The sequence below is a fragment of the Camelus dromedarius genome, chromosome 15 (genome assembly GCF_036321535.1).
Source record: "Camelus dromedarius isolate mCamDro1 chromosome 15, mCamDro1.pat, whole genome shotgun sequence".
Classification (NCBI taxonomy): Eukaryota; Metazoa; Chordata; class Mammalia; order Artiodactyla; family Camelidae; genus Camelus; species Camelus dromedarius.
In genome coordinates this window covers 14760913-14779882 of record NC_087450.1, presented here as the reverse complement: position 1 = coordinate 14779882, position 18970 = coordinate 14760913, and the positions used below count along the sequence as shown (strand labels likewise).

General features: G+C 37.3%; 1 protein-coding gene across 1 annotated transcript in view; it reads right to left on the bottom strand.

The window, feature by feature from the left end:
• PPP3R1 (protein phosphatase 3 regulatory subunit B, alpha) overlaps nucleotides 1–18970 on the bottom strand; it is a 53568-nt gene that overhangs the window by 19310 nt on the left and 15288 nt on the right. Inside the window, exon 2 of the mRNA XM_031467173.2 lies at nucleotides 5740–5779. Coding sequence (XP_031323033.1) covers nucleotides 5740–5779 — 40 coding nt within the window. The remainder of the gene's footprint in view (nucleotides 1–5739; nucleotides 5780–18970) is intronic.

Below are 18970 nucleotides of genomic sequence, written 5' to 3'. Positions count from 1 at the left end.
GAAAATAAGCAGTCCTCAATGGACTAGGTGAGATACATTAGAGCTCAGGATCACTAATCACTAAGTAAATGATAAATCAGGGCTGGTAGATTGTTCAAGAAGCATGAATTGCGTGGTATGTTTATGAAGATTTTAATCTAAAGTAACAAATATACAAATCGATTTCAAAGTTAATGACATAAAATTTTGATATCAAAACAGTTTCCTCCAAAGATTTCTGAGATGAAGAAGAAAGATTTGGGAGTAAACCAAAAATTACTCCACAGAACACACACTGCAGAAAAATTAAAGTGAGTTAAACTAGTCCATGTAAGCAAGGAAACATAAAGGAACGCAGAAATGGAGGAAATCAAATTAACTTTAGATTAACTTTTCCTGTGAAAAAGTAAAAAGTCTTGTTTTCAAAACAAAGAAAAACCCTAGTCCAAGAACACAAACACGTAAGCTCCCTGAGACCATGTGATTTACGAGCAGAAATTAACAGCACAAGTCAGTATCTCTAGGTTTTCAAATCCCTTGAAAATATCCAAGCCCGAAACAAAACCGCTAGCACAAGAGACTGTTTACTCAAAATGAGAGCAGCATCCAAATGGCTAAAGACGTCTTCAAGGTTTCTACAGATACTTCATTATGCAAAAGGAAACATTCCTTCAGTCTGCCAAGCTCTTCTTGGGTCACCTTCTAATGAAAGAAAATTGAGAAATCTTTTTAGATAAAAGACTCAATAAGTCTTTTATGTATATTCAGTCTACAAAATAGGCCCTATGTTTACCAATTTTATTGGACCTCTTCAGAATTATATCGCTTTTATCAACTTAAAACAGCTGAATCTCATTTTCCACTCAGACTTTCAATCTAGCCCTCCCTCTGTGGAACCTATCTAACAGAGTATCTCGCACTCAGCCACTTTTCCAAGCTGACATGCCAAGTTACAACCACGGTCTCAACTTTAAGCAAATCACCCCAACAGAGTATACATTTCCCAGTCCAGACAGGTTAGCCAACAAACAAAAGTCACAATGACAGAAACAAAGTCACAATGAACTAGAATAATTTAACTCAATAAAAAGCAAACACTGAATTGAGAGAGACCCCCCCACCCTGCAAAAAAAATTCAGAGAATACCTAACCATGTCCTAGACAAGTCCAGTTTTGCCTAAAATGATTCATGGAGACAAACATAACACTAATCTTGTAAGGTTTACTGTAAGAGAAGCTGTTGAGTATTGTGATTAAAAAAATATGACTCTTGGAAGGTACAGCTGAAGCGGTAGAGTGCCTGTTTACCACGCACAAGGTCTTGGGTTCAATTCCCAGTATCTCCTCTAAAAATAAATAAATAAATCTAATTACCGCCTCCCAAGATAAATGAAATTTTAAAAATATATATTACTGGAGTATTGTGATTAAAAACATGCCTGAGATCAAATCATGGCTTTGTTACTCTTCTAGCTGCTGCGTGATCTGAGGCCAGTTACTGATGTTCTCTCTGCCTGTTTTCTCATCTACACAGTGGGGAAAGTAGCAACCACTCTCTCACGAGGCTACTGTGAGGATGAGAAAGGGTAACGTATGGAGGTGCTTAGAACAGTGCCCAGCACGTGTTAAATGTCATATTACTCGTTACTATTTAGGAAAACAAATGGGGTTTGGGGTAAGTACTGTTGTTGTTTTTTTTTTAAAGAGACAACCTTTAAAATTCCCCACCCAGCTGTCTGTACAGTCCAGCTCCGAGCTCCAGCGAGCTGCTTCGGCCAACAGGCAGGAATCCAGCACCTGCGATGCCAGGCGCTGCGCGTCCACTGCACTGTCAGCGCCTCGATTCTTTTACTGGTCAAAGTGAGCTTAACAGCCTTGAAGCTTGCTGTGTTACATGCCATACTTAACTATAATGAAATTATTATTTCTCCCTCATATTACTCTCAGCTATTTCCTGCTTCTTTTTTCCACTCAAGGGAAAAAAAAAACTTTATAAAAGGAAACTTTCAAACACATCCAAAGGTTGAGACTCGTGTAATGAATCCCACATTCCTATCACCCAGCTTCAACCATTAACACAGTAGAAATACTATTTACACAGTCACTTCAATTATTTTAGAGAAAATCCCAGACGTACCATGCCTTGTCACTGTTCAGTAGTTATCACCTATCTCTAAGATACACTTACAAACCATGACAATACCATTACACCTAAAACGTTCATTATTAATAAATTCCTTGATTTAAAATAATCAGTGCTCAAGATTTCCCAAACACTACGAATGACTTTTGAATCCATCAGATTTAGCAATTAGGCAATGTATCAACAAATTAAAAGTGATCTTAACAGTAAGTTTCAATAGAGCAGGGTCAGGATCAAAGGGGAGTTGATTATGTCAATAAACTGAAGAAAGATGAAGAAGCTGAAGACATAGGGGAAAAAAACAGAAAAAGCCAACAAAATAAGGTCCTAGGGATGAGAGGGGACGAGAGCAAAGGCCTAAGTGCACAGGCTGACCTCGAATACGGGAGGCAGAACCCAGACTCTGACACTGAAAGCAAGGAGTTAGTTAAGCACAAGTGAGGTGACGGCCACATGTCTGTATGTGGGAGGCGGGGGGCGAGGGGGCGAGGAGGCAACGAGGTGAACACGTATAAATGTTCTCTGTTTTCTTAAGAATTAGAAGATAAAAATCACTGATTAAAAGCAGCACAGTAGAAAGAATTATGCCAGCGGTTGAGATAAAATGTTGAAGATCTGGATGGAATTTAAGAAGACTGAAAGGGACAAATAACCAGACAGGTAAAAAAAATTAATCAGCATTCAAATCTTAATGTAGGTTTCAAAAATAATTTCAAATATCACCCCCTCCACGAAGCTTATCTTAATTTTCTTAACCAAAGGTAATTTTCCCTCCTTGGAACCTTTGCTTTTATGTCTCATAATGGTTTCACCTCCACTGTAAAAATGTATGCACTGCTCTTATTTTCAGACTGTAAGCACTCTGTGGGTACTTACCTGTGTGTCACAGGGCTGAAACCAGTACTTTGCAGCATATAATTCAGAATCTGATTACCTGTTTTTTTTTTTAAATCACAATGTAAATATGAAAAGAATGAAAGACACAGTGAAACTTGGAAAGTGGGGAGGACACAGACTGGAGTGGGGAGGACTCTGGCAGGCTGGGCAAACACAGGAGCTCACAGAGGACACAGAGGGACTCTGGAGCTAGGTCTCAAGGGGACGGGAAGGCAGCACCTGAAGAGGGAGGCAGAAACAGCAAAGTGCCTCCAAGACTGGTTTTCACATTTTAGGGACAACAGCAGCTGTTTAGAGAGAACACTCAACTCTTCCAATAATAAAGACGTTTTGCAAATGAGCAAAAAAGATTTACTACAATGTGTGGGTAGGAAAAAAGTGGCAGTTTTAATGTGGTTAAGTTCAAATTCATCCAAATCATGTATAAAAGACAAGCATAATATACTCTAGTGAACCAAACAGGATACAGAGGAAAACTACACATACACTGGATCACAGAACTCAGACTGCCTGACAGCTAGCTGGACAATCACTGGCAAGCACAGACCTTTACTCACAAGGCTCAAGTTTCATCAAAGCACAGATGAAGTCATAAGAAAGAAGACCTACCAAGTTCTGCAGATGAAATCGAAAGAAACAGCTTTACTAGTGTATGAAATCTACTCCAACACTTACTGTTTTTAAAAACTTGGCTTTTGCCATCCTGGATGTACCAAAGGGAACATCCACCTTATCTTCTGCCCTGGTACGTTTTTCTTTGCAGTCAGGTAAATGATCCTCAGTCCCAGATGTAAAGAGAGAGCAGATGGTAAGAACCTGGGATGTACTGTCCCCTTAGGACCTCTGTTTCTTGACCAAGAGACAAAAACTAACTTCCTGGTACCTCATTCCTGTTAAGAGTTGTACTCCCAACACAGCCCACCCCAAACTCTATCTGCAGCCTGAATCCCAGCCGCTCACAGACGCGCACACGTCCTCCCTGCCCACTAGCAGGCAGAGGGGGGATCACGCTGCAGGCTCCGGCTGATCAGCAAGCGGCAAGGCACAGTCCCGAACAGAACCCTTCCAATTCTAAAGAAACCATCCTGACACGTTAACTGTGACACAGACAAGAATCACAGATCTAGACAGCACTCAGCACTAGTCCGTAAGTACTCTTATCCTGACCATATTTCAGATTCGGCAGCAACAGAAGTGACAGTTCTCAAATCCAGAAGACAGCTAGCTACACTCTGTAACAGATTCAGCAAACTGCTTCTGTAGGAGCTCATACAGTAAATACTGTAGGCTTCATGGACCACGTGATCTGTTGCAACTACTTAACTCTGTCATGGTAGCACAAAACAGCCATAGACCGTGTGTGAACAAACAGGCATGGCTGTGTTCCAATAAAACTTTATTAACAAAACTGTCGCCAGATGGTACTTTACCAGCCTCTGGTCTACAGTCATAGTCAGGTTTGGTTTTGGTCCATTCTAGTACGCTGGATGCAACATTTTATCTTTATGTTTAAAACAGAAATACACATCTACATGTGATCACAATTATACAAGAAATTCATAAAGGAAAGCCTGGGAGGAAAGAGTAAAACAAAATATAAATAGCACCTGGGATGGCAGAATTGTGGGTCACTGGTCAGAGTGTCACCATAAAAAAAAGTTTAAAAAAATTGTAGAAGTTACAAAATGGAAGATAAAGTGGGTTAATAAACAAGTAACTTAAGCTTATGGGAACTGCTCTAAAGAAAATAAACAGGGCACTACCCATGATCGAGAGAAACCTGAGGAGAGCAGAGAGGAAGGGAAAACTCCTCCGCAGAGCGGGCGTCTACGCCGAGAGGACGCCAGCCATTAAGGAGCTGGTGGGAGACCGCTCACCCAGAGCCCACAGGCAAGCAGAGGTGCTGACGAGAACGAAAGCAACGGACACGTGTTTGTGGAAAACAAAGGAGACTAACGAAACAAGGGCAACGGGGAAATGGCTTTCATGAGACAGAAAAGAAGAGACACCTCATCACAATGTAAGATGTCTGCAAACAAGGCAGGACCAGCCTCGCCGAACAGGAATGGAAGGAGGGGCAAGCGAGGCTCAGAACGGCTGGGCAGTCCTGGGACCTCACGGCATCCAAATTCACCAAGGGACCCATTCCAATTCTCATGACCTCCCTCTTTCCCCGTCACTGTCCTTCCACGCAAGAGACCTTCTGGTTATGATTTAAGCTCCCTGGTCCTCTGATCCTTGACTCAAGAATTTCCAAGACTGTCATTTTCTTTATGTTCTCCAGGACAGTCAGAAATTACCAGTCCACCCACACTTCTTACACTCCTCACTCTGCCCAGAAGGGTCTTGTGCCAATAGCTCCTTAGTCTACCACAGTTTTGCCTCCAATAAGCACTTTATTTTATGTAATCACAAGTTATAGTAAGTTAACTGTTTACCTGAAGCTTTGTTAATCTGAAAAACTTCTGGTGGGTGAAGCCACTGAGATTTGAGGGTCGGTGTGTAACTACAACATAGCACAGATACTAACAATAAAGAGGTTTATAAAAAAAATTTCCCTATTCTGGCAACTTATAAAGACTTTAAGTCAAATCCACTACCCATTTGAAAGTGTTAAGGACTAACTTTGCTATACAGATGCATAGAAGTATGTATTTACATACAAACATATACAGAGATGGGAAAATAAAAGAAGTTCTCGATAAGAATATTTGACTTACAGTGTGAGCACATTTCCAAAGGATAACTCGCCTCATTTCCCTGGAGAAAAAAAATAATGACAATAATTAGTCACACAATTGGCACAAATGTTTTTAAAAGATTATACTTATATACTCTGAGTCACAAAACACTGGGAAATAAGACATAAACTAACGTGCCTAGATGTATAAATATTTTTTGATAAGAAAAAAACTATACAGTATGATATAGAAAGAGCTGTTGAATCAAACAGGCCTAAGTTATGGCTCTGCCACTTAAGACATATGCAAACGTTTGATTTAAATTAATGCCCTAGACACACTGAGTATCAAGTTTTAACACACTGGAGACGGTCAATACTCTAACTTGTCCTGCTAGAGGAACTTATTTTTGTGTAGAGATCAGAATAAAGCTCCTCCTGCTATCTCTTTTTTTGGGGGGGAGGGGTCATTAGGTTTATTTTTTTTAATTTACTTTTAGAGGAGATACTGGGGATTGAACCCAGGACCCTGTGCACGCTAGGCATGCACTCTACCACTTGAGCTATACCCTCCCCTCTCGGCCATCTCTATTTAATTGAAGAGTTTCCTGAGATTGTAAAACTGTTAAGAAAACAAAGACCTGTTATTATTTATACCTGCAATGAAACAATTTTCTGTGTGCTGTGCAACTGAAATAGGAAAAGTATTACTAGGAAGGTAGACCCAACGCAAGACAGCCAGCCACTTGGACTCCATAGTTTTCTTTTCATGAGAAGTCTTAGCTCATGGATAAACTCTAAGTTACTATAATCTGCCTGAATTCCTACTTTACAAAAATTTTACTTAAGGAAAAAATACCCCAGAAAAACTACAGACCTGACCCAATGCCTACACTGAACAATTCTTGATGACTGGGTCCAGGGAGATCAAGTAGCTTGTAGAAGATCAACCATTTGGTTAATGGAACCAGGAGTAGTTCTAAATCTAAGACTGTATAAATTCCAAGTATAACAATCTTACATGAGGTAAATATCAAGAACTTGTAAAAAAGTCTACAGAATTTAAAGTAATATAAATTGAAATTTTAATGTTCAGTAATGAAACTGAGTACAGCATGCATCCCACACCCCGTCTGTCTAACCTTGACCCTGTCTGGCAGTACGTGTACAACAGGATTAACATTGAAATGTTTGAATATACTTACAAATCCTAAGAAGTTATTGAATACAGCCTGAAATACCATTTTAGTCTGGCTGGCTAGTTTTTAAACTCCTAAATTACCTCTTATTCTGAGTAAACGTAAAGTCTAAGAAAAGTTTATCAGTAAATTGGCATCTTCAATTCTTATCTTGTTGCCAATACTTAGTCTTTCCCTTGAAAACTAAAGCAGATAATTTTCCAGAACTGCTTAACCTAATTTTATGCCACTTTATATACCAAATACATATTAAAATAAAGATAGAAGTAGCAAACATTAATAAAATGACATTATTAATGAGCAGAGATGGAGTTCTAAAAAGATTGAAAAAGATATACCACACAAATAATAATCAAAAGAAAGACTGGCTAGTAATAACGGCCAATGTAGAATCTAGAAAAAAGAATGTTACCAGGGATAAGACTATTCTATAACTTTAAAAGAGTCAGTTCTTTAGGAAGATGTAACAATCCTACATATATTCTGATACATAATAGGAAACATATTTCATCCTCATCCATTTCTAGCACAGAGCTCCTCAGAATTTCTTAAGTGAGGAGAGCTATAAAGGTGCCTTGTTATGTTAAATGAGGTGACTTGGGCAAGGACCTAACGATAGGGTCTAGTTGCCAGGAGAGCCAATCATGTGATCAGAGGTTGGAACTTTTAGTCCCACCACCTAATCTCTGGGGGAGAGAGAGGGGCTGAAGGTTGAACCATTCATCAATGGCCAGTGATGTAATCAATCATGCCTATGTAATGAAGCTTCCGGAAAAAAATCAAAAAGACGGGATGGAGAGCTGGGCTTGTGAGCACTGTAGATGCAGGAAGAGTGGAACACCTGGAAAGGGCATGGAAGCTCCCCACACATCTCTTCCATCTGGCTGTTCCTGAGTTGCATCCTTTTGTAATAAGCCAGTGATTTAGTAAGTAAAATGTTCTCTGAGTTCTGAGAGCTGCACCAACAAATTAATCAAACCCAAGGAGGGAGCTATTGGAACCTCCAATCTATAACTAGCTGGTCAGAACCTCAGGTGACAACCTGAACTTGCAACTGGAATCTAAACAAGGAAGGGAAGATCCTGCAGGACTGAGCTCTTAACCTGTGCAATCTAATGTTATCTCTAGACAGACACTGTCAGAATTGAGTTGAATTCTGTAGGACACCCAGCTGGCAACTGAGAATTCTGTGAATGTACAGAGGAAAGCCACACACACAGACACATACACACTGTGTCCCAGAACCCTTTTATATGTAGTTATCCCTCAGTATAGATAGATAGATAGATAGATAGATAGATAGATAGATAGATAGATAGATAGATAGACAGACAGACAGACAGACAGACAGACAGACAGACAGAAAAATAGATAGATAGATTAGATAGATAGATAGATAGATAGATAGATAGATAGATAGATAGATAGATAGATAGATAGATAGATGGAAGAATTTGAAACCTGAGATACGAAGTGTTGCTGAAAATGTAGAACAAATGGCTATGTCCTATAGAATTCTAGGATGGCCTTCTGAAATTCCCAGCCCCTGGTATACAAACATTTCTCTCCCACTTATTCAAACATTAATTTAGGGACTGCTGCAGAGATTTTGTACGTGTAATTAAGGTTCCAAATCAGTTGACCTTAGGATAAGATTGCTCAGGTGGGCCTGTTGTAATCTTAAGAGCCTTCTGAAAGGGGAAAGGGGAAGTCAGAGATTCAAAACATGAGAAGAATTCAACACAAGGGAGATGGCAAAGAACTGAATTCAGCCAACAACCTAAATGAGCTCACAAACAGAATCTTCCCCAAACCCTCCAGATGCTGATGTCGTCTGGCTGATACCTAGATTTCACCTTGTGGTCTCTGGAGACCCTATGCTAAGTTTCTAACCTGCAGAACTATGAAATAATAAATAGGCGCTCTTTTAAGCTACTAGGTTTATGGTTATTTGTTACACAGCAGTAGAAAGCTAACGCCCAGACATACAGTATATGTATCTAAACAGAAATGCTGACATACCAAGTGGTGGTGAAAATGTAGAGCAATTGAAATTTTTATACATTGCTAGTTAGGATCTCAAATGAAAACATGTGCACACAAAGGCTTATGTCCACAGAAGCTTCACTGTCAACAGCCTAAACAAGAAACAACCTAAATGTTCAACAACTGTCAGATAAACTGTATTGTATCCAAACAACAGAGTACTACTCAGTAATGAACAGGGAACACTACTGATAACACACAACATAAACAAATCTCAAAAGCCATGTTATGTAAAAGAAGCCAGATACAAAAAGTTACATGGCACAAGATTCCATTCATAAATTCCATGTATAAAGGTAAACAATAGTTACCTAAAAATCGGGGTTGTGGCAGGGGGATGAATGCAAAGGGGTACCAGGTAGCATTTTGGGGTGACGGAATCTTGATTGTGGTGGTGCTTAAAAAACTACACACATTTGTCAAGACACATTAAATGTACATGTAAAATTGGTACTTTATTATATGAAAAGTTATAGCTCAATAAAGCTGAATTTTAAAACTCAGTAAGAAGCCCCAGATTTAATAAAATTGCTTCATAGCACATAAATTTGTCTCTAGTTAAGAAAGACAAAAATGTTATCACTTAAAAAATAATAGTTTCCCATCATACTATTGTTCACAGTTCAAAAGCTACACAGATTTTTTTTATAAGATATATATGCATTCCTAGTTAGCAAATTCATACATATTTTTCAGATTAATCTTAGTTTCAGAGAAACCAGAAACTATTTATAGTAATCTTGACCATTATAATTCTTTCACCCTTTATTTAGTCCCTTTCTCAGATTTTAAAGCCCATGAAGGCAGCAACTGTCTCATTGTCTTTTGATATCCCTTGCCAGATTTAACATTATCCTAAATTTATTCAAGGAAGCATTTTATAGGTACATGTAAAAAGCTAGATAGCCTTAAGGAACTTGGTTTAAGTGGAATTTTAAGCATCAGTGCATTGAACAGTGAGCCTGTCACTTCAAAGAAAATTACTGACATGTGAAACACGAAAAAATAGAAAACCTCAGCAAAGAAACAGGATATAAAGACAAATTGAATGGTAATTGTAGACCTGAAAACCAGTAACTGATTCAGTAGCACAATGAGTGAACTCAACAGCAGAATAGAACAGAGAAAAGAATCAGTAAAGTGGAAGACAGAGCAAAAGAAATTACCCAGTCTGAACAATAGAAAGAAAATAGACTGAAAAAATAATCCACAGAGCCTCAGGGAACTGTGGGATTATAAACTTGTTTTATACTTCTGAAAATAAAGAGCATTTGTTTTAGAAGTTATTAATACGGTCAGTGACTTTTGTCCTAGGAAAAAAACCTGATTTTGTTTTAACAATTATATTAACTGTAGGAAGCTAGCAAGCCTTGCCTTTCAGCAGATAAAGGCACTAGATTCTTTTTCTTCAAGTCGACATTATTCAGAATTTTAAAATTTTTATTACAATTATCAATTTTAGTATATATTAAATCAGTAGGAGTAGGGAAATATTTTCTAAAGAAACTTTCTGGCAAAGAAATGAAGAAAATATTTTTGGATCTCTTTTATGTCGTATTGTTTAGAGTTACTTTGATCTTAAAAGTGTCAAGATGTGAGAGAATAAGAATAAATTTTATAGATGCACACTGTAAAGTTTAGAATATTTTCAAGGGGCATGCTGTCAGAATATTTAGACATTTATCTTTATCTAGCAGACTTTAAGAGGTGACAGCACTGTCTTATTTGGTTACAAGCTCTCTTTGTGAACTATAAATATTATTTCAGTTTTAAAGTACTGCTTGCTTATGTGAAGTGCATATAAATGCTTAACAGATACTCAGTATAAAAAGCAGGCAGCAAGGAAAGTGAAAATCTAAAGCTCTTTAATAACTGGACATTTGTGAATCTGAGTCTCCCAATATATCACTAAGCATAAGGTAGGTTTTTATAACTGTTCCTTATCCAAACTGAGTAAATTCCCCCTAAATATCTTTTTCTTAGTTTCTTTTTTTTCCCCCCAAATCATAAAGGGGTCCTGAATTTTATCAAATGCTTTTTCTCCATCAACTTATATGCCCATGTGATGATTCTTCTTTAGCATGGTAATACAGTGAATTATATTAGTTGATTTTCAAATAGTGAAGCAGTCCTGCATCCCTGCAATGAACCATTCATGGCTGTTTTTTTTTTTTTTTAAACATATCGCTTAATTATAGTTGCTTATATTTTGTCTAGGATTTTTGCATCTACATTGATAGGAGAATACTGATCTATACTTATCTTTTTTGTACAGTGTTTATTTTTGCATTGAGATGATAGGGCTATTTAAGTTACTTATTTCATATTGGGTGAGGTGTGGTGGTTGGTATTTTTCAAAAAACTGGTCCATCGCATCAAAGTTGCCAAATTTACATATACAGAGTTGTTCACAGTAGTCCCTTTTTATCTTTCTCGTATCTGCAGGGTCCATGGTGATACCTTCTATCTCACTCCTGATCCTGATCATTTGTTTTTGACTTTACTTCTCTCTGTCTTGCTAGAAGTTTGTCAACTTATTGATCTTTTTGAAGAACCAGCTCCTTCTCTCATTTATTTTTTTCTGTTGTTTTTCTGTTTTCAATTTCAATGATTTCTGCTTTTATCTTTATTTCCTTCCCTGGGTAGATTCCTTCTCTTTCTGGTTCATGAGGCAGGGGCACAGATTACTGACTCAAAATTCAGTCTTCATTTTTAAACCATGCACTTAGTGCTAAAAACTTCCCTCTCAGCACAGGTGACAACATATTCTCTTAATTTTCTTTCATCTGAGAATGTCTTATTTTCTCTTTCATTCCAGAAGGATGTCTTCTCTGGATACAGGGTTTGGGGCTGGCATTTCTTTTCTTTCAGCACTGAAAAATGCGTAATTTCCTCTTGACTTCCATGGTTTCTGATGAGAAAGCTGTTATTTAAACTGTTTTTCCCATCTATATCAAGTGACACTTTTCTTGTGCTGGTTTCAACATTTACCTGTCTTTAGTTTTTAAAAGCTTGACTTTGCACGGTCTTGCTGTAGATTTTTATACGTTCATCTTGTTTAATGTTCACTCAGTTTCTTGAATCTACAGATTATATTTTTGCCAAATTCAGGAAATTTTTCAGCCCATATTTCCTTAAGTACTTTTTCAACACTGTCCTCTTTCTTCCTCTCCTGGGAATCCAATGGCACAAGTGTTAAGTCATTTTTTATAATCCCACAGTTCCCTGAGGCTCTGTGGATTACTTTTTTCAGTCTGTTTCCTATTTCTATTTCTATTGGGTAATTTCTTTTGTTCTGTCTTCCAGTTTACTGATTCTTCTCTCTTTGTTTTGTTCTGCTGTTGATTCACTTGCTGTGCCACTGTATCAGTAAATGGTTTTCAGTTCTAAAATTATCATTTGATACATCTTTATATCTTCTATTTCTTTGGGGAGGTTTTCTGTTTTTTCATGTGTCACCTGTCATCTTCCTTGAAGTGACAGGCTCACAGCTCATTTTTGAGAAAATGATGTCTGCCAAATACTCAAGTGTGAATGACCAGATTGTGTCAGTTGTTTTCAAGAAATTTTGATCTTCTATGAAAAAGACAGTTCAGCTTATAAATCACCTAAGTACTTGCTTGTTTTCCCTTAAAACAACCATCATCCATCGTAACTTCAGTTATGCAGAAGTGACTTATACTTAACAATCCAATACAGGAACAGAACCAATAGACTATGGATCGATTCTGTTTGTTCTAATATTCTATTATGGTTCCATAATAATAGTCTATATTACTCCGTAATATGTAAATATATCCCAAGAGCATTCTTTATAGAAAAAATAATCCTGGACCATGTGCTGTATTCAACAGCCATTTCTCTCACTAGTGCACTTCAAACCGGAACAATTCTTCAGTTTGTTTAGGTCCTTCGTGACTGACATTTGGCCAGTTACTTCAAGGACAGTCCCTCAGTAGGTTTACCTAATGTCTCCTCATGATTAAATTCAGGTTATGCCTTTCTGGCAAAATACTACAGAGGCGGTAATGTGCTCTTCCCAGACATTAGGAACCAGGTACTGTTGATTCTTCTCATTACTGGTAATGTTAACTTGGATCACTCAGATAAGGGCAGCCAGATTCCTCCACTGTAAAGTTACATTTTCCCCTCTGCATTTAATCCACATCTTGTGGGAAGATGTTTTTAGACTATGTAAATATCCGAGTTACTCCTCAAACTCCCCCCTACTCATTTTAACATCCACTGATGATTCCTGTCTGAGTCAATTATATCATGACAGCTGCTGGAATGGCCAGCCTCTAAGATGACTCCCCCCTCCTGATAGTCACAGCCTGGTATAATCTTCTTCCCTTGTGGCACTTGCTTTTAACCAACAGAGCATGACAAAATCAAGGCAATATCACTTTGCGATTAGATTACAGAAGGCGGTGACTTCTATCTTGCTGACAAGTCTCTGTCTACAAACTTCTCGGCCTGCACGCTTTCATGAAACCCACATAACAAGAAACATAGTGGGACTTCCAGCCAGCAGCCCACAGGGAACTGAATGCTGCCAGCAACCAGTGAAGGAGTGTGGATGTAGATCCTTCCCCAATAAAGTATTCAGATGGGACCACAAATCCCAGGCTAATGCCTTCATTTCAGCCTTCTGAGTGACCATGAAGCAGAGAACACAGTTAAGCCCAGAGAAATGTGAAATAATAAATGTGTGTTATTTTAAGCCACTACACTTTGGGGTAATTTGTTACGGGGCAGTAGGTAACTGATACAATTGCCATATGGTAGCTTTCTAACTCCATCATTCCTTCAACATTTTTCACTTAGCTTCCTCCTGTAGGGAAAGGATTTCCTTTCTCCTCCATTTCTATATGTACTTATGTATTTCAGTGTGGACTTACAGCTTTTATTTCAATGGGTGTTAATATTTTATCATCATTATCTAACTTGATGCTTAAATTATCTCACATTTGGCCAGTGGGAGTCCCTCCCCTTCAGGCTGGCTCCTGCATCATTTTAATAAATTCCCATCATTCTATGGGCCCTCCTTACCTTCCGGCACAAGATGTTCTAGGCTTATATTGTACTTCCCCTGCCCCAGTCCTGAAATCAGCTATTTCTCCAAGGAGTCCTAGGTCCCTTCAGTGGAGAATGCTTAATGGTATCATTTGATAAAGAAGAGTTCTTAATTTTAATGCAGTCTAATTTATTCATCTCCTATTTTACACTATAACTAATTTGTAACACATCTGATCACTCTTTCACTGAGCTGTCTGAATATAACTTCAACTTCTATTATATGAATTTGTAGCTGTTTATGTATTGCTTTATTAATATTCTGAGGTATTTTTCTACATGTGAAGAATCTGCTATTTATACCCTTTAACACAAACATTAGCGAGGAGGAGGGGGAAATGCCCACCCATGTGTAATACAATATGGTAACTATCATCAGAGTATAAACACTGCAGATTCCCAGGTCCCCCAAACAATTTAGAAATTGTGGGGGGGGTCTATGGACATTCAGCCAGACATACCCAGCAAGTACAGAACCTAGGCTCAGGGGAAAGATCATGACTAGAGATACAATTCTGGAAATTATCAGCAGATAGTAGCCTTCCCCATTCAAGGAAGAGTTCACAAAAACTGGAAAATGAGACGAAAAATAGTAGAGTACTAACACTTAAAAAATTAGATGAGAAATTCATGAAAAACATAGAAAATTACTAAATACAGAATCAGTAGAATATGGTTCTATTCTAATAATTTAATATTCTATTATGGCTTTATCTTAATTATATTATTCTGTAATGTTTTCACAAACTATAATAGAACATATGTAGTGTTATGGTTCTATTATAGATCACATTCTTACATGGTTCTAGAAATCACATAAGGAAAAAATTTAAGGAGGGAGTAAAAAGTCACAAAAGGAACAAACAGCAATTACTACCATCTTGGGAGGTAGGTTCAGACTTTACACAAGTCATATTATTAAAAGCAAGGGGTAACTTTAGTTTGATCAGTAACAGCTCTAAGTCACGCAGATTGCTATACTAAGAGTAATTACCAAAACCAGCCCTACAGAACTATCTCTGAAATTATCTTAAGGGGTTGAATTTTCTTAATGATCTGCTGATTTACTATAACGTACAATTGTAAGTACTTCTGTATTATTAATGACTGCACACTGATGGACCACATGATTCTGGGTCTGCCTCCCTCAGAGAAAAATATATTCTGAGTAGTCCCACAGCTACTGTGGCTGTTGGGAATGGGAAAAGAGTCTATCTTAACTAAGACCTAAATTAAATGCAAAAAGGAGATGTTTCCACATATGAGCTGTTTCCCACTATGTTATGTCACTACATGGCAAGCTCCGTGATAGCAAAGCACTTGTTTTTTCACTATTCTTGAGTTCATGATACATAGAAAATACTTAATAAGATTCCTGAATTATCACTAAAATATGTCACTGTAAATCTTTAAGTAAACTTTTTTGTTATTTCTTTGGAAAAATGTACTGAGTTCCAAACAACTGGTATATGAACCTTAAATACAGTCCATTTGCCAATTAATCTTCTTTATTCCAACCCACAATGTTTCCAGGAATGAGGCTCCCAACATTTAAGCAAACTCTCATAAGTGAGCATTTGTCCAAAAAGGTAAGAACGGTATCTTACGAAGTACTTAACACACTCAAAGCAATTAATAAAACCAAAGATTCAAGGATACAATTTCATTTCCAAAGGTATAAGATATCTTTTGAGTAGCAACAGACACATGACACAAAAAACAAAACAAAACAAACCCCACTGGCTTTCTTATCTAGTTTTATTCTAACAATAAAATTACTTTTCTTCCAATTAAGGCAATTTACGTAAAGCTCTAAAATCCTTCAGACACTTCAGATGTACTTACCTAAATTTCAGTAACTACTTTAGTTCAAACTAAACATGCAACACAATAAACATTACTTTGTTAAGTTCTAATCAACTGTTTTAAAGGTAAAAACTGATGGATCTAGAACGTAATCTTTAAAAGCTTTGAAAGTTAACTTTATGGAATACCAAAAAAAAAAAATATATATATATATATCATTTATTTATGTGCTGTGTACTCTGTTAGAGTCTTTACATACATCATCTCATTTATCCTCCAAACCATCTTCTGGGTAAAAAGGGGTGTCATGGTTAAGCAGCTTGCACAAGACCACACAGCTGGTGGTAGAAGAGATCAAACTGAGCTCCAACTCATATAATTCCCACAGTATTCCTATAAGTTTAATTAGGTCCCATTTGTTTATTTTTGCTTTTATTTCTATTGCCTGGGTAGACTGCCCTAGGAGAACACTGTTAAGATTTATGTCAGATAATATTTCGCCTATGTTCTCTTGTAAGAGATTTATAGTGTCTTATGTTGAAGTCTTTAAGCCATTTTGAGTTTATTTTTGTATATGGTGTGAGGGGGTGTTCTAACTTCATTGATTTACATGCAGGTAGCACAGTATTCTTACCAGCATGTCATGAAGTCACACCCTTTCTGCATTATACAAGAGATGCAGTAAACTAGTGAAACCATTTTCATTGCATCTTAGAACACTTAAATTCAAGTGGCTTGTCACCGCCAATTTACCCTGGCATAGCAACATAAAATGTGTTGTTCATGTATCTAACACAGTAGTAACAATCACAGAAACATGGCAATAAGAGGGTGTGAGATAGGTGGGGACAGCCGAGAAGAGGAGGAGTAAAGGGATGGAGAACACAGAGTATTTTCTATGCAAACTGTCCAGCAGCTTCTGGTAGGTAACAATACTAATTTGGTTAATTTCAAAACACACGCAATACCAAAACAAAACAGAAAACCCTAAAGGCATAGCATTTCCAATAATTATAATCGGAAAAAATTATCTCAGAGCAGAGGAAATAAAGTCCTAGCAGTGGAAGACTTATGGATTGTGGTAAGAGACCACCTTGACCACGGCCACAGAACACAGTTTTAGTAGAGGGAAATACACAGGATGGTAACTGGAGAGGGTTAAGGAAAAGCAGAGCAAGGGTGTACATAAAGACAAAGTGACAGTGGAACCTAGAGGGAAAATACAACAGAGGTACTTAAATTCTACATGAAAAACTGGAGTATCCAGAACGATGTCAGGTAATAATGAGAAGAAATAAAGCAGAGTTCAGTCAAACAGAAGAAAAATGATTTTGCAGAGGAAGTAAGTAGTAACAATTTATTAGGGATCAGGAAACTATAACCCCAGGACAAATCAAGCCTACCACCTCTTGGCTATTTTTTTAAATTGAGATACAATTGACATAAAATATTGTATTAGTTTCAGGTGTATAATATAATGATTCAATATTTGTATATATTGCAAAACAATCACCACAGTAAGTCTAGTTAGCACTCAACACCATACAGTGTTACAAAACTTCTTTTCTTGTGGTGAGAACCTTTAAAATCTACCCTCCCACCAACTTTCAAACATGCAACTTGTATTATTAACTAGAGTTACCATGCTGTACGTTACATCCCTATGACATTTTATAACTGGAAGTTTACACCTTTTGACACATTTACCCATTTTCCCCACCCACCACTCCTTGCCTCCGGCAAACACCAAATGTTACGTGTTATCTGTATGTTTGGTTTTGGGGCTTTGTTTCTGTTTTTAAGATTCCACATGTAAGTGAGATCATACAGTACTTGTTTTTCTCTGACTTATTTCACTTAGCAAAATACCCTCAAGGTTTATCCAGGTTGTTGCAAATGGCAAGATTTCCTTCTTTTTTATGGCTAATATTCTATTGCATATGTGTGTATGTTTATATATAATATACATATAAACACAATTTCTTTACCCATCCATCCACCCATCCATCGATGGCTACTTAGGTTGCTCCCATGTCTTGACTACAGTAAATAATGCTGTAATGAATGGGGCTGTATATATCTTTTTGAGTTAGTTTATTTTTCACTTCCTTTGAATAAACAGTCAGAAAGTGGAATAGCTGGATCATATGATAGTTCTACTTTTAGTTTTTTGAGGAACCTCCATATTGTTTTCCAAAGAGGCTGCACCAATTTACATTCCTACCTGCTCAAGGGTTCCCCTTCCTCCAAATCTTTGTCAACACTTGTTATCTCGTCTTTTTGATAACAGCCACTCTAACCAGGGTAAGGTAATGTCTCACTGTGGTTTTGACTTGCACCTCCCTGACGATTAGAGATGCTGAGCATCTGTTCATGTGCCTGTTGGCCATCAGTGTATCTTCTTTGGAAAACTGTTGATTCAGATTCTCTGCCCATTTTTAATTCAGACTTTTTTTTTTTTTGCTACTGAGTTGTATGAGTTCTTTATTTTTGATGTTAACTCCTTAACAGATACATGATTTGCAAATATTTTCTCCCATTTGGTAGGTTTCTTTTTCATTTTGTTGATGAGTTTTCTTTACTGTGCAGAAGCTTTTTAGTTTGATGTAGTCTCGCTTGTTTATTTTTGCTTTTGTTGCCTTTCTTTCCAGTGTCACATTCAAAACATCACCACCAAGACTGATATCAAGGAGCTTACCATCTATATTTTCTTCTAGGAATTTTATGACTTCAGGCCTTATGTTCAAGTCTTCAATACATTTTGTGTCAGCTTCTGTGTATGGTGTAAGACAACAGTGCAGGTTTCCCAACACCATTTATTAAAGAGACTGTACTTTCTCCATTTTACATACTTGGTTCCTTTATCATAAATTAGTTGACCATATATGCATGAATTTATTTCTGGGCTATTCTGTTCCATTTATCTATGTGTCCGTTTTTATGCCAATACCATACTGTTTTGATTACTATAGCTTTGTAAGCATTTTTAAAATAATACCTTTACTAAGATAAAACTCATATACCATACAATTTATCTATCTAAAATGTACAACTCAAGGTGTTCAGTACATTCACAGAGCTATGCAGCCATTACCACAATTAACTTTAGAGCATTTTCTCTCTTTTTTTTTTTTTAAGATTTAT